The sequence below is a fragment of the Triplophysa rosa genome, linkage group LG7 (genome assembly GCF_024868665.1).
Source record: "Triplophysa rosa linkage group LG7, Trosa_1v2, whole genome shotgun sequence".
Classification (NCBI taxonomy): Eukaryota; Metazoa; Chordata; class Actinopteri; order Cypriniformes; family Nemacheilidae; genus Triplophysa; species Triplophysa rosa.
Window position 1 is genome coordinate 24,368,161 of NC_079896.1, and position 27,752 is coordinate 24,395,912.

The 27,752-nt window shown below is 38.9% G+C and overlaps 1 protein-coding gene across 4 annotated transcripts in view; it reads left to right on the forward strand.

Annotated features, from left to right (window-relative positions):
• LOC130556482 (protocadherin-9) overlaps positions 1-27,752 on the forward strand; it is a 221,181-nt gene that overhangs the window by 129,832 nt on the left and 63,597 nt on the right. For 2 of the 4 annotated variants that reach the window (XM_057337531.1, XM_057337532.1), the window contains exon 4: positions 19,152-19,353. The exons of 1 other annotated variant lie outside the window; for it this stretch is intronic. In XM_057337531.1, coding sequence (XP_057193514.1) covers positions 19,152-19,353 — 202 coding nt within the window. The remainder of the gene's footprint in view (positions 1-19,151; positions 19,354-27,752) is intronic. One more of the 4 variants, XM_057337534.1, reaches the window with a different exon arrangement.

Sequence of the window (27,752 nt, forward strand, 5' to 3'; positions counted from 1 at the left end):
TATTTTTTTCTTGTGTGCTTCAGTGGATGAAGAGAAATCTGACCTTTTGTACTGAGACGTTGAATTGGTCAATGTCACAAATTTGCTTGCACTTAATTTGTGAGTTAGAACATGGGTTATTAGCCAAAATCCTGTATATGTACCAAATCATGTACAGGTTTAAATGGGGGAAAAATACAGATTTTTAATGCAGTCTCAAACTGTTGTTTTCCACATACAGTCTCCTGAAATAATGATTAAAGGTCTTTGCCCAAACATGTACGGAAGGAGAGCCGTAAGGCTCATCTGGACTCATCCGTGTTTACTGTCTCATAGAGGGCCGTAGAAGGACCCTTGATGACATCACAGCTTCAAAGCAAACAGATTCCTGCCCTCTCATGCCACACACACATAGGCCTACATGCGGCACACACGTGTACACGCTAACGTTTGTCTGATCCCCGTCACAGTATGAATAGTGGGTGGAGAGGCCAGGTGGATTCACACAAAGTAATGAAATGAAATGACGGCCCTCCAGAAAGAGTAGACCAAAAAAATAAAAAGACGCAGAAAAAAAGAGGGCAGATTTGGGCTGGCCAGGAAATTGAAGCCATTGCAAGCAAATTGAGTTCAAGTCCTTTTGAAGGGAGAGAGCACACCAATCAATTTGGCCGCTGCCAGGCGCTGGGAGACGGTTGCGTGGTGGTGGGGGCGGTTGGGGGGTAGCGGAGCATCCGTTAACTAGGGTGGATGGAGAAGGGGGGGAAGGTGTGGGAATGGAAAACATCAGATAGCGGGCGGAAGAGATGCTAGCGGTTTCTCACAAAACATGCACGTACATATAAACACCGCCAGAAAAAGACTCCGTTGGCGTTTCCAGCATTGGAATTCAGCGTAGCGTCTGCGTAGGTGGCAAAAAACACGGATGCGTCCTCCAAAAAAGATTGAGAGAAAGTGCAGAGTCAGCGTTTGAGCGTCACAAACATTCGTTAAGATCAACGCTTTTCTTTTGCACACGGAGAGGAGGTGTGCAACAAACTCTCTTTTCCGCTTATCCAGTGAAGATCTGGTCTTGCAAACGGGTTGGGCGAAAATCTGAATGTTGGAACTGGAAACAATTCTTTGAATTTAAAGTTTGACATGTATGATAACAAAATGTATTCAAAATGTAATCACACTTACATTTATGCATTTGGCGGACACTTTTATCCAAAGCGAAACTGATGTACATTTATATGCGTGTTTCCTTGTTATCGAACCCGCGACCTTTGCGGTGTTAAAAAAAAAATCTAATACATTCATAAAGAACAACACATTTTGTAATTTCACTCTATTTTAAATGTTCATCGCCCCGTTTGCTACCACAGGTCAAGAATTAGACAGTTAACACTTTTTACAATCAATTCCTGTTTTCCCCCTTATTCCTGCACCACCTCCGTTTCGCTTCCGTCGCCAAGTTCTCTCCTCCCGCTAGTTCTTGGACACTGACACAACATCTCGACTAATTGCGCCGGTTGCTCAGCAGGGCTGTTGAGACTGAGGCAAGGTTGACGTTGGGTGGAATCATAACCCCCCAAGGCCTTATTAACTCTGTTGGTTCCCCAATTAATCCATTAAGTTGTTTTGGCTTGGTTGCAGAGGCCCCAGGCACAATTTTATATACCGATACGCAGCAGCATTAGGTGCTAAGATGTTTGCGAAGGGTATTAACCGCATGATATAGCGTGTGATTTTAAGATTTTGTGTTTTATGTTTCTTAGCATGATGTCTTAATTGTTTATGGGTCTTTTTCCGTAGTGACATGGGCTCGTGCGTTAAGGCGTCGGGCCTTTAATGAGGTCTCTTAAAATTGGAGCCATAATGAGCTGTGAAGCTTAATGATTTTAATTAGGGCTCGTGTAACCTGGGTTGATGAGAATAAGAGACAATTACCAAGAACACAGGCACACTGAATGTAATTATGAACATTTATAAACTACTATTAAATGTTTTAGCAGGAGCATCTGAATCCGAGACGATGAAATGGGAATAGGTTCTGAAAAGAGTGATGTGAATGCAGCGTGTTAAAGCTTGAAACTGACCTTTCCTTCATTGCATCAGGTATGCATATTGAACTGATCTGAATCAGTCAAAGATTGTTGTATCACAGGATGGAGATGTGAATTTCTGTCCAGAATAAACTCTTAAAAAAAACTACAGAAGACGCTATACAGCGATGATATACAGTAGAAGAACCAGTTTTGGTTCCCCAAAGAACAGTTTACTCAAAGGTTCTTTCTTTCTTTCTTTCTTTCTTTCTTTCTTTCTTTCTTTCTTTCTTTCTTTCTTTTTCTTTCTTTCTTTCTTTCTTTCTTTATCATTGTCTAAAGAACTTTTTTCCAATACAAAGAACTTTCTGTGAAAGATGTTCTTTATAGAAACATTCAGCCAAAAATGATTCTTCTTTGGCTCTTTCAAGAGCGTTAAGATTAAAATGTTGAAAAGAAATACTTTTCTTGTCTTTCGAAAAATGAATTCTTTGCACTATGAAAACATCCTGTATCTTGGCCAAGGTGAGGTGCGGTGAACACTGCCTAAATGTTCTTATTTATTAACACTTGTTTTGTGATCAGGGCGCTCACAAATGCAGAGCGGCAAACAAACAGCCCACTGAATTGTAAAAATTAGAGAAAGGTTCAAAAATGGAAGTGAAAATTACATTATGATTGTTTTCGGATCAGAACACTTTACTAACCCACATTAAGGGGACCCTAGGGAAACATTAAAAAACAAAAAATATATAGTAGTATACAGTATAATGAAATGACCCCTTTTAAAACTCATCTGTTTTTTTTTTTTGAGAACTTTTAATGGTCCCTTGTTTTTTAATACTTTATTCAGAGTCATTTTTAGACTTTACCGCCTCCAACAACAAAAGTGACTATGATTACACTATATAACAGACTATATTAGATTAGAGTACATCTGTGCCTGAGTACTGTGTGTGTGTGTGAATAAGAAATCTTCAGCTGATCTCAAGCAAGCATAAAGCTGAGATGTTTTCATACTCAGAAATCGGAAATAGACTTGGGTCCTGCACCCAAACGAGTCATCCGACCTCTGAAAAATCTTTTAGCACCATTAACATTTGAAACATACCTAATGACATGTTAGAAAACCCAGCAGCGGAGTCCACGCAGGGCCGTCGAATTCAGCGCAGTCCATTTAGTCTCTGTAATTAGCACTTGGCCATTTTTGCACATAAATGGTCGTTCGTGTTTTCAGACTGCTTTACGTTTGTTTTTTGCAATCGTTATTGGCTTTTAAAGTCACTGATGCAAGAGAAACGGTGGCTATTAAATGCCTGACAGCCTCTAATTTCAAGAAGGAGTCCATTAGAGATATTATTGTTGATCTTTGAATCAGGAAAGGAGTTTGAATGCATTATATTTTGTGTGTTAAATGCTCATGTCTTAAGATGCAATTTGATGCATGTGCAGTCACGTGTGTTGCGAGTTGTTTATTACTCCGTTTTAATGCCTTTGATGAATCTCCAGTGTCATGCTGAATAAATAAATATTTGTTTGCTTGTGAATTGTTTTTGATGAGAAAGATAAATATAATAAATATTGTTGATTGGTGCAGCTCTTTGCTATGAATCAATCGACGGGCACAGCGGGCCGAATCAAATGAGTCATCAGGCTGAATCATAACCTGAATCGCTCTGATGAATCACTTCCTGTTTCAACGGTTATCAGTTCAGATTAGAAACGATCAATGTGTTCTGTGTTTTTTTAAGCGATTTCCACATTTCAGAAATTGAAATGTAAAAATGGAAGGTTATGAGAAAGTTAAAGCAGTCTAATTTCTGATTGGTTGTTTATGGGACACAACAGATTTTAAGAAGGGAAGACAGAATGAATCGGGCCAACTGACAAGTTTTTTTTTAACTCCTGCATTTCTTTGTTTTAATATGAGGACAGACTGTATTGCAGGTCATTAGTGAATGAAATGTTTTTATTTTTGGTGCATTTCTATTAGTGCATGCAAAAATGGAGCCAAACATATCATGAGTTTTGTTGTAATAAGTGGTATTTAATTTTTGTTGGTAGAAATATGTTTTAGGGCCAGTTGCAGGGCTGGGGGTGTTGGTGCCCCCTGCTGAAAAATTTAGGAAGCACGGATTTAATGTCCTCCATTAATTCATAGAGAACAAGGGGTCTGTGTGCTGCGAAGACAACACACTGATGGTGTTCCTACATCATCCATTTCCTGTTTATTTTCTTGCCCTCCAGTGCTTGCAAATGAATATAATTGCGACGCATAGACCAATATGTAGAAGCATGCTCTCTCTCTCCCTCACACACAAACACGCATGGCAACCGCGGTATCGTGTCACACGTGGCGGGTTTGAGGGATATTTGCTGGCTGCTTGGCAACCACACAAATGGAGAAAACGGTCTGGGCAATTTTTATTTTCCAAATGATTAGGTTCAACAGAAATTATGGTTGCTAAGATCATTGACCATAAAATTAATTATTAAGCCGGGAATCAATTGCATTTCTAATGCTGATAAACAGATTTTTCTTCTTTAAGTTTTCTCTACTCCTTACCTTTGGTTATCTATAATATGCTGTTTATTTTTGGTCGGGAGTTGATTTATGTCATGGAGGATATTAGTGAAAAGCATGTCCCTTAGCTCCAGCCAGAGTAATAACATGCACCATTTCAGATCTGACAGTAATGTGGGTATTTACCTTGAACACCGCGGCTTGCGGATGGTGACGTGGTGAGGGCTGTGGATCGTGCACGTTTTACGATGTCAGCCTTCTCGTTTTTTATCCCGCAGACTTGCAGAGATTGGATCTCATTACAAACACTAATGAGATCAGATTTGGCTTTCAATGTGTGTCACTTGGTTTCAATTTTTTTTTTTTGCATATCAGTCAGCTGGTCATATGGACGCTTGTATTTGATTCATAGATTAGATTATGATTTTCATCATTGTTCAGAGGTACTGAATTCATGTGACTCTTGTAAGAAGAACATTGGAAAGTGAGCGAGAGCTATTCATATCACGTTTCTCATTTAGAAATGAAAATAGCCTACCCATTAACTTTTCACACAGACGGGCAACGTAATTGAATTGCGCCGATCAACTTTCTGACATTAATGTAAACATTCTGTAATGTCTAAAGAAAGTCTAAGTACCCAGTAGAATGTGAAAATTTTGCCATGACACGAAAAAAGTCTGAGATGCGTTTCATCCTTTCTGGATCCATGTTTTATTCAGTCTTTAGCAGAAAAAACTGTACTGTTGTAGCTTAACTGGTTGAGCATGACCAAGGTCAGGGTTCAAATCCCACTGCTAAAATGTAAATAAAAGCCCAACGCACCAGTGTTATCCGCAATGCATAAGAAAATTGCATGTGTTGCTTTAGCATAGTGGATATTTGTGAACCTACACAATAACAGCCTGAGCGAAAGTTTTTCCGTGCTTTTAAAGCATGACACAATCCCCACCGCCTCATCTCAGTGGTTTGCTTATTTTCTGTCAGCGCATTCTCTCTCTATGGGTCATTCCCATCCATATGCATGTGCCGTTGCCTGCACGCCGGGCCCCTTCACGGCACGTGCCGGTTGGTCGGCCCTGTGACGAATTTCCACTTCATCACGGCAGAGTCGCCTGCCTGCGCATGAACTGCGCTGGCTGCGTGACCTAAGCTCCGGCTGAGAAATATAATGTTATTTTTCCCCACCTGCTGCCGTAAAGCCCTCACGCCACCACGATGATGAGGGGATGCTGTTATGATTGAAAACTGCAGTCGGATTGAGGTTTCTGAATAATTCAGAGATTTACCTGGTAAACGCAACGTTGGATCGAAAAGTGGGAGCCGTGCACGCGGCGGGTGTCGCCGGTGTAATTGGTTTAGCGGGATGTTTTATGCGGTCTCAGGATTGCAGACATTAGGGGCCCGGGAGAGTAAGCAACACCTGTCCGCGTCTGACAGTCTATCCAAACGGGATTAGCGTTCGATCCCCGTGATTAGAGTTGTGGTGAGCTGCGCTTCTCGGCGTCCGCCGTGGAAAGGGTGGCGGGATGCAGATTACACTTGTTATACGTGAGCAGAGGTGTCCAACGCGCTCGCGTGTGCCGATTTGCCGGGAGCTGCGTGTACACGATCTATCCATACAAATGACTCAATTCCGGTTTGCCTCCCTAATAGGTAGGCAGATGTGCCGGCCGCCTCCCCCGCCCCCGCTCCGTGATGCTGGAAGCGAGGAGGAAACTGGGTGGACGGCCAAGAAAAGCAGCAGTTTGTCAATGCTAATCCTATACGATGGTCTGCGTGACGTGTTGCAAATGTTCGACTGCCAATAGCAATATAATTGAGCTTTCTTTCAATCTCGGCCTCGTCAGGTTGCCGCGGTTGTTCGGGTTCCCCGCGTCGCCGGCGGGCCTGCGCGCGAGCCAGGGAATTAGGGTAGGCGATGCGATCCTGTAAGCAAATAGGTTTAGCACCTGGCAACAGTCGCTGAACACTATATTATCCTCTCATCGTTAACGGAGACAGGCGCTTCGCGGTGAAAACGTGCCGCTCAACGCATTTTCTTTTGCACGTATTTTTGTCACTATACGCTTTGCTGGCAAGTTTTTTTCCACTCTTGTAGACTCTGTATGGCTCGGTCGGTCTGCACTTCTGACTTGGAAACACCGGCCGGAGCGGAGCGATGACATTTGGTGGACGTGTCATCCCCAGTGTCAAGATCCATTTTCATCATGTTGCATTTCTTTTCGTGGCTGTCTCTCCACCTCTCCCTCGCTCTCTCAACCTCTTCGCGAATTCAATCCATTTCCATTAGACAGCCATCTGCCTGCCCTTTTCAGGTGCTGATGATTTAGAAGGGTGGAGCTGGCCAGGTCAGGGCATGTTCTCATAAAGTTCCTAACGGAGGGTCTGCTCTCGAACTAAGCGCGGGGCACATCACTGTTCAGCCAACAGAGCACGGCCAGCAGTGGAGTTCTACAAGTAAAAAATCCTTCTCTACAGAGAAATTGAATTGCTGAAATAATGTTTAAACCTTTCAAGACAGATCTGTGGTATGACTTAAGTGATGATTTACTGTATGCTTCTTGTAGAAGCCACAAATCATTGTCATGTAATAAATAAATAATGACAATTAAAATTGTATTATTTAGTAGGGCTGCACGATATTGAAGAAAAATGCGATACATGTATCTTGCTAAATCATGTGATGATAAAACTTCAACTTTGCAAATCAGTTTGAACTGAACGGAAAAGTGAAAATGATATAACGAACAAACATGTTTCACATTCTCTTTATCTTTCATCGTCTTCTACACGTCAGATCACTCAGATGTCCACATACTGTAGGAAGAACATTTGCCAGTCTCTTTACTATTTTCTTCACCGACCTGAAACTTATACATAACTTTTTCTTGAAGTATTCATTTCAATCAGTTTTTGAAATCCTTTGTGATGAGCACATTTGCAATATTTCGATCATGTTTGCGCATTGCGATTATTGTGTAGCCTTATTGTTTAGTAAGTCAATCGACATGCATACAGCTAAAATATAGTATGCAATCCTATGAGTAGTTTTACTTATATAAGATGTTAATTCAGTGATGTCATTCTCAATGAATTTAAGTACACGGTCTTTATTCGGTTATGATTTTTGCATCACATAAAAACTATCTCAGTTCATTTCTATACAAAGCAAACAGGCCAGTCAGTTGGATTGCTAAGCAAAGACTTACTAAATATACCCAAAATTAAGACCAAATTGATTGTGATTTTGTTTTCTTTCCAAGCAGGCACCAAATATAGCATCCAAAAAACGTTGACTCGTCCGGTCGAAACACTTGCAAGGGGCAGACGATTCTGTGAGAAGTCGAATCTTACAAGACCAAAGAGTCGTGTAAGAAAAGTCCTCTGCATTCAAGACAAGGCATGAGGAAGTCCTGACAAAACTCAGACATGTATTATGTGGTGGTCTGGAACGAAGACAGAACCTTGAAGCCCCTCAGGGACCCAATGTAAAAATTTCACGGATCTCGATCATTACGATGTATTCTCTCTCAGACCACCTCTCCTTGTAGTCCTGTTAAGAGCACAGCGGCGTGGAGGTCACCGTTCTGTTCCAGAGCAAGGCTGGATAAGCGCATGCCAACCCTGCTTTCAAATGATGGCGTGTCATTCAAAAGAACTCCTGACACATCCTATCTGAATCTGCTTTGAGAGCGGAGGCATACACTTCAGACGGGAGAGAGAGAGAGAGAACCTCGGCATTGTAAGGCGTTTAACCTCGGTAAAGAGGCCTTTGCGTTATTTCAGTCTAATATGAAATTCCCTGCTCGAAGAAAAAACAAGGAGAGATAGACAACACAACAGACCTTTTTCCACCAGTCTGCCCTTTTCATTGCTGAGGTGTGGAATAGGGGGGAGGTGTTTGTTGTTGTCCTATGAGGGGGTTATTTTGCCATGATAGCTTGATTTTTCACAACACCTGCACCCACCGTTTGTTTACCTTTAATAAGTCAGAGGAAGGCTGGGAAAAGTTGTTTGTGCCGGAGTATTGTTGATCGATTTTGAAGGAGATTGTTGATTTTTGTCAAATCGGAAGGTCTCTGATGCAAGACGTGCTCACCTCAGAATGTTTCTAATGGGAAAAAAAACTAGCTCTTAACAGCCCATTTGATTTATTTTTATTTTATAAAAAGTATTGGGTAGTAGTATTGTAGTATAGTATTGTATTGGGTGTATCAGGGTTGTATTGTATTTAAAATATTGTTAGTATTTTACTGAAAAAGTATTTCAATTTTTGATAAAGTGAAATATTAAAGACTTTCAGCGTAGATATCTCCACTAACTATAATAAGAAAGATTTGTTATGTCCAGTGTGTACAAGGGGTTATGATAAAGTGATCCAGATCACTAAAGCAGAGGATGGTTGTGCCAAGACAGAAGTAGTCAGGAGCGTGGCGGCCATCTTTAGTGCATCTACAGTACTACAGTATATATAATTCAATTGAATCCTGAAGCATTATAGGTAAAATCACGCAGGCATAATAGATTAAGGTAAAGAGGCATTGAAAAACCACTCACAACGACCACAGTAGTGAGTGTGTGTGTGTGTGTGAGAGAGAGAGAGAGAGAGAGAGAGAGAGATTTGGAAGTGTTGTCTGGCCTATGTGCCTGCTGATGAAAATGAGTCAAGTGGCACTGCATCGATTTACATCTCATCTCTAAAACACATTCTCATTGAGCAAATAAGCGTTATTTCAACGGGTCTAGAGTTTTTTGCACTCAAACCACACCGTATGAAGTATGCTCATGCTCAGGCTGTTTTTACCTCTGTCAAGTTTACATTAGCATTGCACATTGCTGTTTTGAACAAGACACTTATGGAAAATAACTACTTTCAGATAAAAAACGACTTTATTTTAAATAAGGGATTGTTACTTACAATGCAGAAGACATTTTTAACTGAAAGATGTGTTTTGTTTTCCTGTTTTGGGCTTAGCATTTTTCTACATTTGGTCTTCTTCTCCTTTATAAATGTCTAGTTAAACACTTTCACACGTGCATGAATGAATGAAAAAACAGCTAAGAAAGAAAGAAAGAAGATATACGTAGATAGAAGATATACTCCCAGGCATGTAAGCTAAGATACAGTACCTCTATGGTTGCTGTTTGTGCTGGTTTAAGCTGGTCATGTGCTGGTCCATAGCTGGTTTAAGCTGGTCAAATCAGCATCAAAACATACCCAACCCAGCATATGCAGTTTTTTTCAACAGGGATATGCAGGTTTTCGTCATCATAACTGTATTTTGTGCATCTTAGCAAAGCCATAATGCTGTATCAGAATCCAGCGTGAGGCTAAACATTAAAGAAACAGAGATATGCATGCATACATATACAGTATAATATAGTTGAACAACATTGGGATGATGCTCTACCAGCTTCAAACTCTTTATTTTTCTTAGCTCCGTGGCTAGAAGTAGAATCAGATTGTTAGTCACTCCATACAGAAAGCACACACACACACACAAACTGACTGACTCACTCAGTGAAGCAGAGTCTCTCTGCCCGGGCGAGGAGCTGTTAGCGTGAAGCTAATGCTTTGAGGCAGAACAGAGGAGGGTTCCAGAGGAACCCTTTACACCAGTGTGGAGGACAGCCTGGCCAACTCGCTGACTCTCTCAGCCGGATGCACGCAGTCGGGCTCGGCGCCAGGAAGAAGGAAAGTGACTATAGCGAGAACAAAGAGGTTGTTGGCAAAGAGAAGCAGAGAAATGAAGGTTCAAGAATGTAGCGAAGTACAATTAGCGCATAGGGAACACAACTTCCCGGTGAATTAGTTGCGCTACTACGGTTGAAGTTGATTGTGGCGTTGTTAAAGTTTCCATGAAATCAAAATTGAAGATTTTGGCTTTTGAACATGTTAGGAAATCAATAAAGTTTACATTTAGAAGATGTTAAAATGTCTTCCACTGAATAGCCATTTTATGACATCATGCTGCACCTTAGCATCTCATCAAATTGAGATGCTAGGAGGTAAACTAAACGCTATTGGCTATTTTAAAATGAGTAGGGGGCCACTTAATATATACTTAATATGATCAAGATCCGGAAGCCCTGAGCAGCACACTTAGTGCATGTTTTATTCACCTTTTCTCCACCTGTTAGAGCAGATTTGAGGCTTGGGTGGTGTGTTTCTGGGACACTGGGACAGAGACCCCTTTTTAAAGAATACTTCAAAGAGTGAATGTGCCCAGCGTGTGTGTATGTGTGTCCTTTGTTATTCAGAGGGACTTTAATGTTTCTTAGGCTCGCCCCCCCTCGCCTGTGACTTATGACAGAGGCCGAAACGCGAAAGATGTTTTCCGTGACTGTGAATGACGGCCGACCGGCCTGGGCGGGCATCTGAGCGGCGGAGACTAATGAAAGGGCCCGTACGATGGGAGTGAGGTCACGGCGTTCTGCCTGTAATGAGGAGAGAGGGGATTGTTGCAACAGAACACATGCGCCCGAGAGCCACGCTACGCAGAGTCCAGCTGAACGAGGCCTTTGACGCTACGCACGCAACGCTTCTCCTCTGATGTGAGACGAAACGGAGACCAAAATGAGATAAAGGCAGAGACTGCGATAATGGAGGAGGGGGAAGGGAGAAGGATGCGTAGATGAAAAGAAGGGACAGCTGAAAGGAGGGCACGAAAGACGAACCGTGTTAGGTCTGTGCTCAGCTGTGCTGTGGCAGAGCTGCAGTAACACATTTTCACCAATAGAGGGCAGACAGCCTTTTACAATGACAGACGAACTCTCCATCCCTTTTAGTGCTGTTTCTTTCTGTAAAAACGCCTCAGTACAGTAAGATATATAGCACTCGTGAGGGCAGCGATTCGGCAGCAATGATGGTTTCAAAAGTGAAAACAAATAAATAAAAGGCAACTTGAGTGGGTGTTTGTGTTTATAGTACTCTATGTATTCATATATCTCTTTTTTCTTAAGCACTGTTGGCAGTCTTTGTCAACAGTCGTTCTAGAAGTCAGGTAACTTATTATTTTTTCCAACAGAAAGCCTACAAACCTCAACACACACTCACACACACACACACACACACACACACACACACACACACGCACACACACTAAACAAAGGAAAGCATGCATGTACTGAATGAGCAAATAAACAACTTCTTATTCAAAAAATATGTTCATAATGTGCTCATTATCTCATGTTATCACCTTTAAACCAGAAAACCTTTTGGCTTTCACAGATACAGAGTTATATTTAAACGAAATGTGTTTCAAATGGAGATTCTACAAAGGACAGGATGTGCAGTCATGTGACACTGTTGCTGCTCTGTGATTGGTCCTGTCAGACTCAGCATATGACTGTCTAGAAATCCTTGACGTGTTCATGCTGATAATTGTATAAATGTCTCAGTAAACTTGTGATGCATTTGTGTGAAGATGTCTCAGTATTCTTCATGCTTATTCGTGTGTGTTTTGAGTAGGAATGACAATTATGGTTCTGATTTCACTGAATATTTTTTAAGCAATGATAAAATAATAGTTCTGTGAGTGCGTTGAACCGTCGGTCAGTACAGATTTAAAGAAAATGTATTTTTGTTTGTTTATTTTATTATTATGAGCATACAGTCTTTCTCAAATCACATTGACTAGTGTTGATTGCTGATTTAAGAATTAAATTTTAAAATTAAAAATAGGTTTAGGGTAAGGTTAGGGGTAGGTGGCTTTAATGTCTCAATAAGTTGCCATCCTTTTAATAATTTTTATATAGATAATGATTTGTTATTGCATAATGTGTAATGCACAACAATACTGAGGTGCAAATAGTAACGCTATCTGCCACTATTAGCACCTAACTACTATTTCTACTTAATCCAAAGAAAATACAACTGTTTTCGGTTAGTGTAAACAGAACCTATGCTATTCAAATTTAGTGTAAATAGCATATGTGTATGTATGTTCTTCACATGTTTTTCACATTCCAGTTGTGAGGCAGTGAAACGTGTGTGGTGCTGCGATGAAGAGTTGTGTCTTTGTGTTTTCACGCTCTCGCGTTGTCGTGTTGAGGATGATGAATCTGCATCAGATGCTGCAAAACAAGATTACTGATGATTCCTTCAGCAGGTGTTGCTGGATTGGATTATTTTCTCAAGTGTTCGAGGTTGGAAGCTGCAATGAGGTGGTAGACGTTCTCTCTTTCTCTCTCAATCTTTCATTTCTGTCTGTCTGAGCAATCTAAGCAACAGCCTGCTAATGAAAAGCACACCGGTGCCATAATGGAGACCAGAATCTCAATTTCCTATCAGAATCTTGGCCTTTCCCTTGCGTGCATGCACATGTGTGCACGTCTACCTGCGTTTGTGAGGCATTGTGCAGTTGTATTTCAAAACGGTGTGTGACAGATTTTCTAAACATGTAGTTTTATTAGCTAGTGTGTAGGTTTAGCTATAGATTTTGCAAGAAACATATCGCTGCTGTCCTTCTAAAACATTGTACATCCATATTTCGTGGTTTTTATTTGTTTCCATGAATCATTATTACTAGTCACCCTTTATGTTTGTCACTGGGTTGTGCAAATATCTAACCAATAAAAAGTATTAAAACGTGCTTGTCAACGTTGACAATACAGTATTTAATCATTTAAAAAGTGTCAAGGTTTCAGAAGGACAGAGACGATTTGAAGTGTGATTATTACGATATGTTCGACAATATTTGAACGTATACTGAAGTAGATATTTCACACAAGAGGTTTGTACATGTTTGGTTTCCATCAGCTTGGTAGCACCGCCCACTGTGAAATCTCATTGGTCCTTAATTCCTCTCCATATAAATGTATATCGCTATGTTCTGATTGGCTGTGTTTGTTTTGTTTTGCACAACATTATTGATGTATGCCAGCATGGACTCACTTATCACTCGAAACTTTGTGCCTGGTTGGGAAACACTGTATGTCTGGTTTCAGGTGTTGAAAAGCGCTCTGTGTTTTCAGTATGCAGTTTTCTAACTGAAGGGTGGGAATCGAGGGGGTTGTTAGTGTATCCACCCCATGGGGGAGAGAGGGCGTGCTTGCCAATGAATGATCCCACGGGATCGAGACAGAAACAGCAGTCTATTATTTCTCACACATGGGGCATCCAACACGAGCAAGCCATGCAGAAGCAAATACACACTTCTGTGAAAAACGACTGCATGAAGACCTATTCTTTGCCTTTTTCATGAATATAGGTCAGAATAGGGCCTGCAAAATATATGTATTTTTTACTTTTAGAACTTGATTTGTCAACCTTGGGAAGTCAACGTAAATATTAAATAAAGCTGTTGTCATTTGTATTCATGTTTAAATGGGGCTTTCATTTTTTACTGCTCTGTTACAAAAATTGTAGGATGTCTAAATACTTAATATTTTTCATTAAATAAAAATTAAATATGCACCGTACAAAAAAACTTAAAAATATTAGTTAACACAACGAGAATGCATCGAATTTATTGAGTTCACTAATGTATTTAAGTTGATTTAACTCAACTCTGAATAAGACGAGGTCTGTGTCTAACATTTTTGAAAATGTCAGGCGATTTCTATTCTGCATCACTAAAAGTTCCTCGTAATTCTGAATGTGTATCCCTCTTACAGAAAGTGAGACTTTTGCCATCTTGGTTACTGAGAATTGCTTTTGAATTCTATGCAAACCCAAAAATCGTCATGAGAAAAAATATCACAATGAATGAACTCGAATCAGATTTGTTGTGCCTCTGCGAGATTTAAAGTAGGTGTTCTGAGGTTTTCCAACACTTGATGGAACTTTCTAGCGAACTCTGGAGCTAATCTCTACACAGAGCCCTGATCTCCAGCTAAACCGTGATAGCGGTCCACAGACAGCGCTGACTTTTGCCGAGCAGGAGGTTAGGTTAAAGCGAGACTTAACGCAAATCCATTAAGCGTTACTCTGTCGGATATGAAGCATCCTCTAAAATTCCTGCTTAGAAAAACTGACATAAGCCTTTAACGTTGGAAATGCAATTCATTAAAGATCTGCATGTTCGCAGATTTGTTTATGCATGGTGTAATTGCCTATATTTACTCGCAGCCAAAGATGTCTCCATTTTCTGAAAAGCGGTTTAGAGCCGTCTATTTCTTTTATTTTCTTGCCTTGCCCTGAGTGAGAGAATCGAGTATGTGCCTCCATCGAGTAGCAAACTTCTCTGACACTGATTCTGTGTACTTTGACGAGGACAAACATCTTAGCCGAAAGCGTCCGTGTTTGCCCAGCATCAGTGCCATCGCCAGCGTGTTTGGCCTGTTACGATATAAAAACACGCGGCTAATATGGGCTGACAAGCATGATAAGCCATGATTGCGTGTAAATTGGCAGTGGCAAAGGTTTAAGCTGGTCTTATGCTAATACAGCGGCGAGTGACTGCTGTGCAAACACACAAACAAACACACACGCACATGCTTACATAGACTTTAAATGTGATGCGCATACAAACAGCATTATTTTTATAGAAGATATTTTTGTACCTTGTGAATATGAAAATGTGAATATACTGATTGCTATCTTTTTCTCTTCTTTATTTATTATTATTTTTTCTAACAGACAAATAATATTTCTGTGCAATCTGTGGATTTGTTGATCTAATTTTTGGGTCCCATAATGCTGTGAATATTCCACATATGTGTTGCTACATTTAATTTGGAAAAGTCCAGAATGTTAGATATCCGTTATTTAAATAGCTTTATTCCTAAACATGCATATTTTAGCGTTTCACGCTCTGAAATCTCCCCTGGTATAGTTTGGCAGTATATATGGCATGCCAGCGAAATTCACAACACTTAATTTACTCTGCAAATCTGTATCTGCAGTTCTTAACATTGCAGTCACTGTGGACAGACATGCTTCATTATCACCGCATATATTTTGTTTGTTAAACCCAGCACCTGCTCTTCAGTATTTGACAAAAGAACTGAAGTGTCATCACATACCCGTGTAGTGTTCATGGTATTTGACTGTTCTTGCTTCAGAAGGGTAGAATTACACTCTGTGAGTTATTCCACTCGCGATATTGCTTTGATAGCTGTATGATATTGTATTTCACAATATGAGACTCCAATATTTGCAGTGGTTTCAGAAGAACCCAAAGCATATCATGTGAATATTACACTACAGAAGTCACTCAGCACATAGTATCCCACAAATCTATTACTAAACTGTGTGTGTGGTCCGGGTAAACCCTACAGAAATAGTAATACCACTACTCACAAATATAGTAATACTATTAATGTTTTACTTTGTGGGACATTTTTTGGTTCGCGGGAGAAAAACGGCTGATAATCAAACTACAGTGTATTTGATGTATGGAAGGTCCCCATAAACATGGAAACCCAACATGTCTGTGTACTCACTTTAAGGAACAGTTCACCCAAAAATGAGTTATATTAATTTCTTTGGAAAGATATTTGGAAGAATGTTAGCAATTTTCAGTTCTAGGACATCATTGACTACCATAATAGAAAAAAAATGGTAGTCAAAGGTGTCTCAGAACGATTTGCTTTTCTAAATTCTTCAAAAGATCTTACTCTGTGTTCAAAAGGACAATAAATATATACAATATTTTTTCCTACTATGGTACTGAATGATGTCAGGAACTGTCAGTTTCTCACATTCCTTCAAATATCTTTATTTGTGTTCAACATAACAAAGAAATATAGGTTTGGAACAACTTGAGGGTGAGTAAATGATGACAGAATTTCATTTTGGGTGAACTATCCCTTGTAACTTTAACTATAATTAGGACCAATCCGAGCATAACCTATCTTTGCACTCATTTTATGTCCTCATTTTTGAAAACACTTAAAAAATATAGTAAATCGTTTTTTTCCAAAATTGTAAAAATTCGAAAAAAATTCTTCCAGAGTTAGAGTTAAAGTGTGTGTTAGGTTAAAGTTTTTATATGCTGTGTAGAAAAAACAATAGATGGCACGTTACTTATTTATCGTGTGCATGCATGTTTTTTGCATCAAAAATGACATTAAGTGCGCAAACACACACACAGAATGAATTGTAGGCAATCTTTATTTAAAAGTAATATCAATGTCAAAGATACACTTTTACCAGATTAGACATGCTATTCACTGACTCAATGTTTTTTATTTGTTTTATTTCACACCAAATTTCACACCTTTTGTGTCTTTTCACACGCTAACTCTTATTTTAACACATTGACAAACAAAGGGAGAACTTTGATTCCGCAGACATGGAAAGAGATGTTAACTAGCTCATGTTGTCTGGACGAAACCAACAAACAATTATTGTGGAATCACCCTTATAGACGGTTTCATCTTAACAACATAAACAAACGTTACTGCTGAACTTCTGGTACACATTCACAAACAATAGAGTGCCTGTAGATGATTTCTGATAACAAGCAAAAGAAACCGAGAAGAACCGTTACTTGGCTAAACTTGTCTCTCCAATATTTTGACTTTAGACTCCGATACCAAGCTCAACCGCTAGATGTCAATGTACCATACGGTTTGTTTAAATGCGACTGAACTAGGACCCATCAACAAATTGTTTATTTAATACAATTATTATACATTAAAATAATAATACAAACTAATATTAACATACATTAAATCAAATATAAATAGTTATATTATTAGACACAAGCCAAACACGGACCGGAAGTTAACTGGGGGTCATGCGTGTATGCGTCCAATGAAACGGTCTATAAGAAGACCTACGTCGATTAAAACTATTAGAGTATTTATGATAGAAATCCTTCAGTTTCTTTTCTCTCTTTCTCTGCTTGATCATTCAAGCTACACAAGAAATGCTTCAACTTGTTGCAAAGTTCCTGATGGCAACCTTTCATTTCATAATGAAACGTAAAGGCAGTTGTGGTGCTAGAACGTTTTTTCCCCCAAAAATTGTAAGGTGTGATTGGATAAAAAGTAAGGTTTCTTCTGAAACCAGAGATCTGACAATGTCCCGTTTCTAAGACCGTCACGACCGAAACGGCACAGAAGTTGCTGTTTCTCCCTTTTTTTACGTCTAATTGAATGTCACTTGCTTTCTGAAATGCTCCAAATTATATAATGAGGTCATTTGCATGGTGCTGAGATTGGCTGACCTTTGCTTTTGTCAATAATTAGGACAGAATTGTGTAAGACAGTCGACAGAGATGGTGCAGAAAAAGACTCAGAAAGGTTAGCGGAGAGCTCGGTGCTGGACTTGGCCAAATGTCATTTGAGTTTCTGGGAGTGTGGTCGAAATTACCAAGTGACAGAGATCAACAATGCAGAACTGCTTTATTTCGAATCAGCGAGAACGGGCTTGATTAACATGGCGTGCGTGGAATCGTTGCACAGTAATTGCCTAATTTGTGTGTGAACATGTTGGATATGTGTAAATTGTTGTTGGTTTTAAAGCAACAGAGGCGTTAACAGATGTAGGGTGGACCGTACACACACAATGTATTGTGAAACCTAGATAGTCACGGCCAGAACTCTCATGCGGTTTTTAGCCTCTGTGCCCAACGTGAGCACATGGCATGTGAAATTGAATGCTCTGGCCGGGCCGTGCCAACCCAGCAGTGCTATTCCTACGCCTATCGGCACTGCGGGCCAAGCGTGCGGTGACCAGCCGTCAGCGTGTGTACAGAACATATCCACTACCTCGTAGCATCTAATGATTCGCCCTGGAGATCATAAGGGTTTTTTATTTTTATCTCCTTTGATCTTAATTTGATCTTAAAGGGATAGTTCACCCAAACATGAAAGTTCTGTCATAATTCACATCCAAACCTGTATAAATGTCTTTGTTCTGCTAAACACAAAGGAAGATATTTGGAAGAATGTCAGTAACCAAACTGCATAGTAGGGAAACTAAATACTATGGCAGTAAATGGGGGATGAGATCTGTTTGGTTACTGACATTCTTCCAAATGTCTTCCTTTGTGTTTAGCAGAACAAAGAAACTTATACAGGTTTGGAACAATCTGGGGGTGTGATGATGACAGAATTTTCATTTTTGGGTGAACTGTCCCTTTAATTACAGATATAAATATAGTTGCTGTTTTGGAAGTTCTTGTTGATTGTAGCAAACTTTGAATAAAAGACACAGTTTAATGAATAAATTGATAAGATTTGGCAACCTGTTTGTGTTAATGTAAGCAAAGCCCGTTACATACGTTACTTTAATGTTTTAGAAATCATTTTCGTGTGATAATACAGTATGTGTTATGATTGGTATGTATGCACTGCATAGATATATATACCTTCTCATCTTTTCACATGACAGAGTTTGTCTACGATCTGTCATAACGCTGTCATTTACATGAATTGTTAACACATCATATTATTAGCGCATTAGCATCCAAAGCTGTGCTATATGATGTTCTAGCGAGTCCTGAGCTTTGTACTGTGAAACGTGACTTGGGTCTGCGGTGCTGAGAGACAATTTTGGCCAAATAAATCCAAACGGTTTCAAACTAATCCTCCGAAATGAAACCCACCATTTTTCTGTTTTATTTAAGAGGAAAAGTCAAATTTGTAATTATGTAAAATTCTGATTGGGAAACAAAGAGACAAGCATTAACCCTGGGCTCCGTCTCTCTGCTCTCTGATTGTAGTCGCAACGGCGCGTCACGTTTCACCTGCCGGATGGGTCTCAGGAAAGCTGCAGTGACAGTGGACTGGGGGACCATGAGCCCGTGGGAAGCGGGCCGCTCCTCTCACATCCTCTTCCTCTGGTGCAGGCGCAGGATGAGTTCTACGAGCAGGCCTCGCCGGACAAGAGGACCGAAGCGGATGGCAATTCGGACCCCAACTCTGGTGAGTAAGCTCACTTGCAATGGCCTATCCTTAAAGAAACGGTTCACCCAAATACTGTCATCAGTTATTCAACCTCATGTCATTCTGAACCTGTATATGACTCTTTCTTCTGTGGATCACAAAAGATGTTTTGAGAAATGTCTCAGTGGTTTTGTGTTCATAGAATGGAAGTCAATGGGGTCCAATGTTGTTCAGTTACCAACATTCTTCAAAATATCTTATTTTGTGTCCTGCAGAAGAAAGGTCATACAGGTTTGTAATTACATGAAGATGAGTAAATGATGACAAGTTTTAATTTGGGGTGAATTAGCCCTTTAAAACCTCTCTTTAGCCACGCAAAAGTCCTAATCTCTGTTTCAGTGGTCGTCTTAAAGAACTGCTTCACCAGAAAACAAGATGAATATTACTGACAGTTACACTGTGCGTCATCCCACTCAATGTCTACAAAAATGGCAAATGTTGCATTTAACAATATAAAAGAAATGTAATGTAAAGAATAAAGCAGAGGCATGTTAAATTTCGATAGCATAATTATGCACATTTGCGCTGAAATGCAGTCGACAGTTTGACAGCATATTTAGAAGATCTATTCTAAATAATCCAATTGTAATACTGTAAATAAGGATTTTCTTGTAAGTGAAGTTTCTTTCACTGTTTTGCTTTACATTGTATTATAGTTCAATTCACAATTTGCCCCCATTGACTTTCCATAGTTGGAATAAAAATGTATAACGGCAAGTCAATGGGGGCAAATTTTGAAGTGAACTACTCCTTTAACCAAGAAATACGTGACAAATTTCCATAAGCAGGTATCTTTTTAGTGTTTGATATACAGTTATGTGATGATGAATGTTCAGCCAATAGGAATTCCCTTTGCTACCCAGCACAACATGACAAAATCCAAACGACTAACAATATGTTTTGTTATTTGTCCAGACTGATTTTAGATCAACAGATATGGTGATACTGCCTGGTTACGTCAAGATACGTGACGTGTGTAATAATCCAGTAAAAAAAGAAACAAAAGCAGGAGTGTGTATATATATATATATATATACAGTATATAAGAAAGTTAACCTTGCTCATCTAAACAGCATGCATAAGAAAAACTTTCATCCTCACCTTGCGCCAACGAAAGGTCAGTCAAAAGAAAACATTGGATTTATACGACTTGGTCCTTAAAATCTCACTCCAGTATACTTCTTGCGTAAAGACGGCCTTGATTGACATTTATGTATTTATACGCTAATGGTCAGTCATGTCTCTGTGGGTTCAGAGAGCGTAGCAGTACCAGTCTTGATTTATTTAGCAATGATTTCCCTGTTGGCGTCTCGCGCGACACAGACATTAATGTTTTGTATATTTCCAGCGACAATGACCTACTTTTCCCACCGCAGAACTCTAGATCCGCAGAAGCACCTGTGTCTACCAAGGTCAAAGCTAGTTAACACGTGTTTGTTTGCGTATTTGAATTAATGCGATCGTTTAACCAAGTCTACATCCTAGCGTTTTTCCACTACGAGTGTTGAACGTAGACAGCTCTTGAAGTAGCATATCCTTTGGTTTTACACGCACCTTTTATTGGTCTCTTAAGAATAGATATAAATGGATCCACATCTTTTCCCGCTATTAATATGATATTGAAAGTGTGATCTAGATTCTAGAGCAACACCGAGCCGCACAAGTATCTCCTTTTAATTTGATCGGGGGTGGGAGGGGGTCTGAAACAATCATTTGCATAAGGTAGGTGATAATTGCTCTTTTTAATGGAATTGATGGTGGTGTACACACCAATTATCTACAAGCTCTTAAGCCTTGTAATTAATTAGCACACAAATGGCCGTGGTGCCATGGAGACCACTGCATAATCAAATATTGGACACACACAGGGGCTATATTGAGAGCATCGCCACACTCACATGGCAACTTCAATTAGAGGTCAGTCGGAGAAAAGATCGACTGCGTTTCCTTGTTTCGTTGCGAGCGTTCGCCACAAGCCGTAAGAAACATGCTATATTTATAACTCTAGTGGGAAAAGTGGGAATTTCATCCTTATGTACTCTTATTTTATTAAACGGCAGTTTAAAAGCTTTGGGTAGCTCTTAACCTAGAAATGTATAGTAGATGTCACATTGGACAGCTCCAGACACGTTGATGCGTCCGCCATCTTGGAACAGTCAACATTTAAGTTGCTGTTGTCTGTGTTTTTCTGGATGCCAGTTTAGCGATTTTGTTAGTTTAACAAGTATAATGTTTGGGTCTAAACAACAGCACGTATTATGAATTATTTTGTTCAATTTCTAATTAAATTGTTAAGTGTCTTGTGTTGAAAATAAACAACAGCATCTCAATTCCCATCATGGAATTTTGATGGCCGAAATTCAAAGTTCTGACATTTTTTTTACTTAGCAACTTTAAAAGCTGTTGTAAAGACTTTAGCAATTTACAGGTTAAAACGTGACTGAAAGATGTAGAAGCTGTTGGTCAGATGGTTTCATTACTAGTTTGTGGATCACAGATTGAACCGTGAGCAGATATGGACCAGTTGGACAGGTCTTAATGAAGTCAGTGTAAAATCAATCTTGGTCCATTGGCTTGTAGATTTGGTGCACACTAATGAAGTCTGATGAAGATGATCAAACATGTGAAGTTAATACATGTAAGTCCTCCTCTTTGGAAACCAATTTACCATTTTATAAAGTCCATCTGATCTCATGCAGGACAGAGTGTGAAAGTAGTACAGCGTAGAAAGTTTTTTCTCTGATGTTAAGAACTTGAAAACTCTTTGAACTCTTAAGTTAGTTATTGGCTTTAAAGTTTTATAAAGGTTCATGTAAACATACAATAATGTACAATAGGGTTCTGTTGGGTCGTAGACCAAAAATGCCTCACTGGTTTGTTCTAAAAAAGGTGACTAATTTGTATAAATTTGTACGCTGTGAATCGTATATAAAAATTTATAATTACTATAAAGAAAGCATTAATGAATCCGCACCACTAACCCTGCCCCTAAACCTAACGTTAATGGCGCAAAAGAAAATTGTGCTAAAATGTACGATTGAGACCATACAAATTAGCCACAACTTGCCACCTCATAAAATAGTTACGTTTATGCCCTATGTTGTTTGTGCTGAAAAAAAATGCTAAATGCAAATAATGAAATGTATCGAACCAAAATAACTAAGAAGCTACGCTAACATGCACAGATACCGTGAAATTCCCATGTCTTTGAAGAAGTATTACAAAATCTGGAAGAATACATCAGTTGTAAAATTTGCGTCTTGAAGCAAAACTACATTTACATTCATTCGTTTAGCAGACTTTCAAATAATAAACCACGACTCCCAATTTTTACGGTAAAGGAATTTATTTAGCAGTGATGGACTGGATGTCAGTATCGTCAAACTGGTTTCATGTGCATTTATTTAATTGCAGATTATTAACTAATATTGACAATTTATAACTCATTTTCAAGGTCACAGAATCTGAGTAATGTCAGACTAAATCCAGAAAACCCACTCTATTTGAACCGTACCGTACAATAGCAGTTAAAACCGTTGCCTTTTCACAGCAAGCCGCCTGTTCCGAGATGCCCCGCAACGATGGTTTTTACTGTGTGGAGCCATTGTGCATCGTGCACAAATCTCTCCTTGCCCATACGCTCTGAGAGTTCAGAAAGCTCTCTTCTGTAAAAACTGACTGCGAGGATTAATTTGTCAACTTCATACGATCTGTACCAACCACAGAGGAAGAGTGTCTGAGGTTGTGTTTTGTCGATTGTATTAATCTTCAAAGTCTGGAGTATTATAACATCCCTCTGTGTTTACTCCTGTTCAGGCATTAAAGATGTTTATTACCTTTTGCGATTCAAAAGTGTACTTAATTTAAATACGGTTGACAGGACTGCCAATGGCAATTGTGCGCAACAACTCAAGAACACAGGGAAACATGTATCTGAGTGGGCTCCATTTGAACTCGGCGGGAGATCCCAGGATTCGCCAGTTTCTGCTCGGCGTGTGTAGGATTCAAAAGCCGATCGACTTTTTCTCGTAAAACATTCGAACAAAGGCAACCCTCTGAGATGATAATTACAGGATACTGTTAAGCACTACCATTCGAGGGTTTGACAAAAATCTTTATTTTTTTGTAAGAAAATAGCAGCTAAGAGCTAAAATACAGTGCTGATGTTTATGCGCAAAATACTCTTATATTTCCTCTGGCAACTGGAGCTAAAACTATGCTTATTTCATACAGCATGTTGTTAATTGTGAATATGTATGCATTAGCTTTTAATTAGCAATTATACAGACTAGTTATTTTCATGCTTTCAGTCGAAGGATATTAAGCTATAGTGGGTGCTAATTGTAGGTCAGTTCATGCGTCACTTCCTTATTCTGGTGTTTTTGACGTTTTTACCAATTTCAGATTTTCTGAGAGTATTATGTAAAAGTGTCATTTAATATATGCTATTTTGTCATGTCATGTGAGATCTGAAGTTATTAATGTCTCACCCTTTTTGAAGTTTGTGCTTGTTTTTGTTTCAGTTTCACTAAAAACTCATTCAAAGTATTTAACATATATTTAAAACACACCTATCATTTTGCTTTTAAAGACATTTATTAACCTGCTTGTTGGATTTATGTTGGATGTATGTGCTTTGTGGAGCTTCAATATTTTTGGACCTAGTCCTATATCCATGTATGGATGAAAATGATTTTTTGTATTTACATTAATAACTGAAGTCATTCACATCTGGGATAGCATTAGGGTGGGTAATATAATCAGATTTTTTTTTATTTCGGTAACTATTCCTTTAAATGATTTGCAAGACTTTTTCCTAAATACTTTGCATTTCTAACATCCTAATTCACAACATAAATTCCCAGGTTGCTACGCGGCAAATGAACAACTATTTAATTTTTTAATGTAATAAGTCTGAGATATAATGGGTGGGTGAGGTGGTGCTGGTGGTCATGGTTGGAAGGGGTTGATGGTTGTCACTATTTAAATACACCAGGAGAATATACAATAACCTATAGCTATTTATTTATTAATGGACGTTTCAATGCCTTGGGTTTATAGTTCAGTTCTGATCATTAAAGATTAAAATGCCTGAAGATGAACTCTCTTTGAGGGGATTCTGAGTAACTGATTGTAGTGATGCACACACAGCAGGCAACCTTAAAGAACCAGTAATTAAACTTTATGAGCATTATTTTACACCAAGTATAGCCAACGGACTTCGTGTTGTGCATGACAAGAACACCTGTGGAATGTTATGAGTTGTGCTGTTTGCTTCATTAAAACATTTAAAAACACACCAAAGGCTAACATAACTACAGTAGGCATTCAGTCAGTGCAACACGCTTAATACACAGACTACAAATTGTACCTCGGCACTGTTTGTTTTTAGTTTTGCTTCTGTTTTAGAAAGTTTCATTTTATAAAGAGCCTTTAAATAAAACATGTACCGTTGGCATGCTACAAGACACTTGAGACACAAAATCCACCAGAAGTAGAGCTTCTAATCGGTTGAGTTTGGTAGAAATATGCGGTGAATGCGTTTCATGGGCATGTTTTTTGAATACAGTGTGGGATTGCATGTTGAAGTCTGTTTGTGGTTTACGACAGCAAGTTGTATAAAGTTGAGTGCTTGTGGAAACACAGAGATGCGTAATAAAACACAATGCTAATCAAAGAATACAGCTGTAGATTAAAGAAGGTATTATTGTTATAGTGGAACTATTGTGTACTGAATATTGTGTCATTTGAATGTCTTCCTCACTGACTGAAATCTTGTATCTCCAAAACAAATGGAGCAATGAACAAAACACTGCATTTTTTTCAATAATGAAACACTGTTGAGAGTTGACAAGCTCTTAATTAATTGATTCATATTTGCAAAACCCAGAGATAAACACGAGGGGTGACCAAATTGAAAGATTTATGAAAAAAATCTAAATCATGAAAAATGGAGATTGAGGGTTTCAGTCTGACAGCGACATCACCGAGCGAAATATTTTTATGTTACTTGACATCAAAAGATTTGTTTCTAAAATGAACCACTACCCGTTGTGCAGTAATTCCTCTTTCATCTAGTAATATGGATAATAGAAAAAAAGTTTTTTCTTTTTTGTCATGCCGGATTTAGTTCAAGATAATGTTAAAACATTTCATGCTTGTTTTTTATTCTGCAATCCTTAACCTTATCCTCTATGGTCATCATCCATGAAACCTAAAATTGCATGTAACTTTAGAAACTTATGTGAGACAAAGTCGAATGACGTCAAATTGACATTTCCCACAAAATCAAACCGGAACTCAACTTAGAAAGCAGTAGTTCACGTTTCATAAATACGTTATCTCCTTCGGCAAAGAAGTGAAAATGTGACGACATCTTAGTTCTGTGTCAGCCACCGTAGTGCCGTGAAAGGGAGGGGGGAGCGGTGGAGTGAGCCTGGTTGCAATTCTCAACCTCACCACTACATGCGGCTAAATTTCATACACTGGACCTTTAAGTGCATTTTATTATTTCTTTTATTTTTTTTATATTATTCATATATTTTTTACTATAAACAGTGTTGGTACTGTTATGGACTGCCATGTGAATCCAGGACAAAACCAGTTCAATAGAAACACACAGCAAATATTCAGGTTCTCCCTCTTGTGTTTGTATACAGAGAATCAGAATCAGACGGAGCTTTATTGCCAAGTATGTTTACACACACAACACACAAAAGCAATTTGACTTGGCGACAGGAGCTTAGTGCAGAAGAAAGTGTACACATGGTGCAAACATAGTGCAAATATACATGAAGATAGAAAAAATGAAAAATTAAAGAAAAACAATAATGCACTATATACAAAAAGTGAAAAAATATAGACAAAAAACAACATATAATTTGTGTACAGATGTGTTATTTACAGGTTTAACCTATTGTTTCTTACAATGTACAGTTTCCAGATGCTATGTCGATAGAGTCGATAGTCGTACCTCAAAAATTCAGTAATGACCAAACTACTGAGTCCTATAGGCCAAGCGTTATTCACAAGATGTTCACACAGCGGCAGGCAGCTCACACCTGAAATGCAGCGCTCAAAGAGGAGCAAAAGATGAAGAACATCATGAAATCAAGCAGGGCACAAAGAGGGAGGTGCTGGAAAAATAGAGGGCGCATTCACGGAATAATGAGGATTCAAGGCAAACGCAACTCTGTCAATCATTTGCTTTTGTGGAATAACTGAAATTAATTACTCCACGTTGGCAGGGTGCCATGTTTGCTATGCATGACTGCCGGCACAGACAGCAGGCCAGGAAAGAGACGAATGATGGATCGCAGGAAGGAGAGTGTTTGACAGATGAATTTTGGTGTAATGGGGCAAACTGAGAAGGAAGGGGGTGTTTAAGTTTCGTAAAGTATGGTCCTTGTTAAGTAACAAGTGTTAAACATGCGTATTACTCATTCTGAAAGTCATTGAATTTGATTCTGGTTGGTCAACAGCAAAATTCTCTATTCAGAAATATATGGAAAATGACCACTTAATTTCATCGCACGCATTGGTTATAATATAACAATTAACTTTATATTTTGTTGTATATTATTTGTATTAAATTGCACTAAAACTACTTGCACTAGAACAGGTCTACTGGAAATGAAGTTTGGGGCACATGACGTTTGTTTATGTTGTTGCCGTTGAAACCGTCTTTATAACTGAACGTTGTTCCAGACATTCGATTTTCTATCTAACTTTACCATTCAACATGTCTGTGTTTACTGTTTACCCATTTCTATTTTGTTGTTGTATTTTTGACCTTTACAGTTTTATTGGATAGTACAGTGAAGAGAGGACAGAAGATCATTTTGGGTGAGAAAGAGGGAACAGGAATCGGGAAAGGAACACAAGCCAGGACTTAAACTCGTGTTGCCGAAGCGTTTTTGCATAATTTGTCAATGTGCAGCCATTTGGCTACTGACCAAGGCATTATGCATTATTTCTTAATGCAAACATTGCATTCTCAACATGCTGCACAACAGCCGTATTTGTTTACATTATATATATGTATTATGTGTTTACCCACACAGTGATTTTCATCATGCCTTCCGTTTTTTCACCAGAATCGCTGGCGGCTTAACTTTAATTTTGCACAGTACCATGGCAAGGGATGTACAACCCTGTATACAATTAACTAATTCATTTAATTAGCAAGTTCGTAATTATTTGTGTAATTAAAAAAAAGATTTCAATGAGATTCCACCAACAGCGTGAAAGTGCCCATGCAGTGCAAACAATGAGAAACCTCAACCGAAGGTTTTATTCACCCTGTTGACATGGTTTGATTACACATGAGAAATAAGATTTAATCAAGTAATTTTTCTTTGAGAATATATTTATTTCCC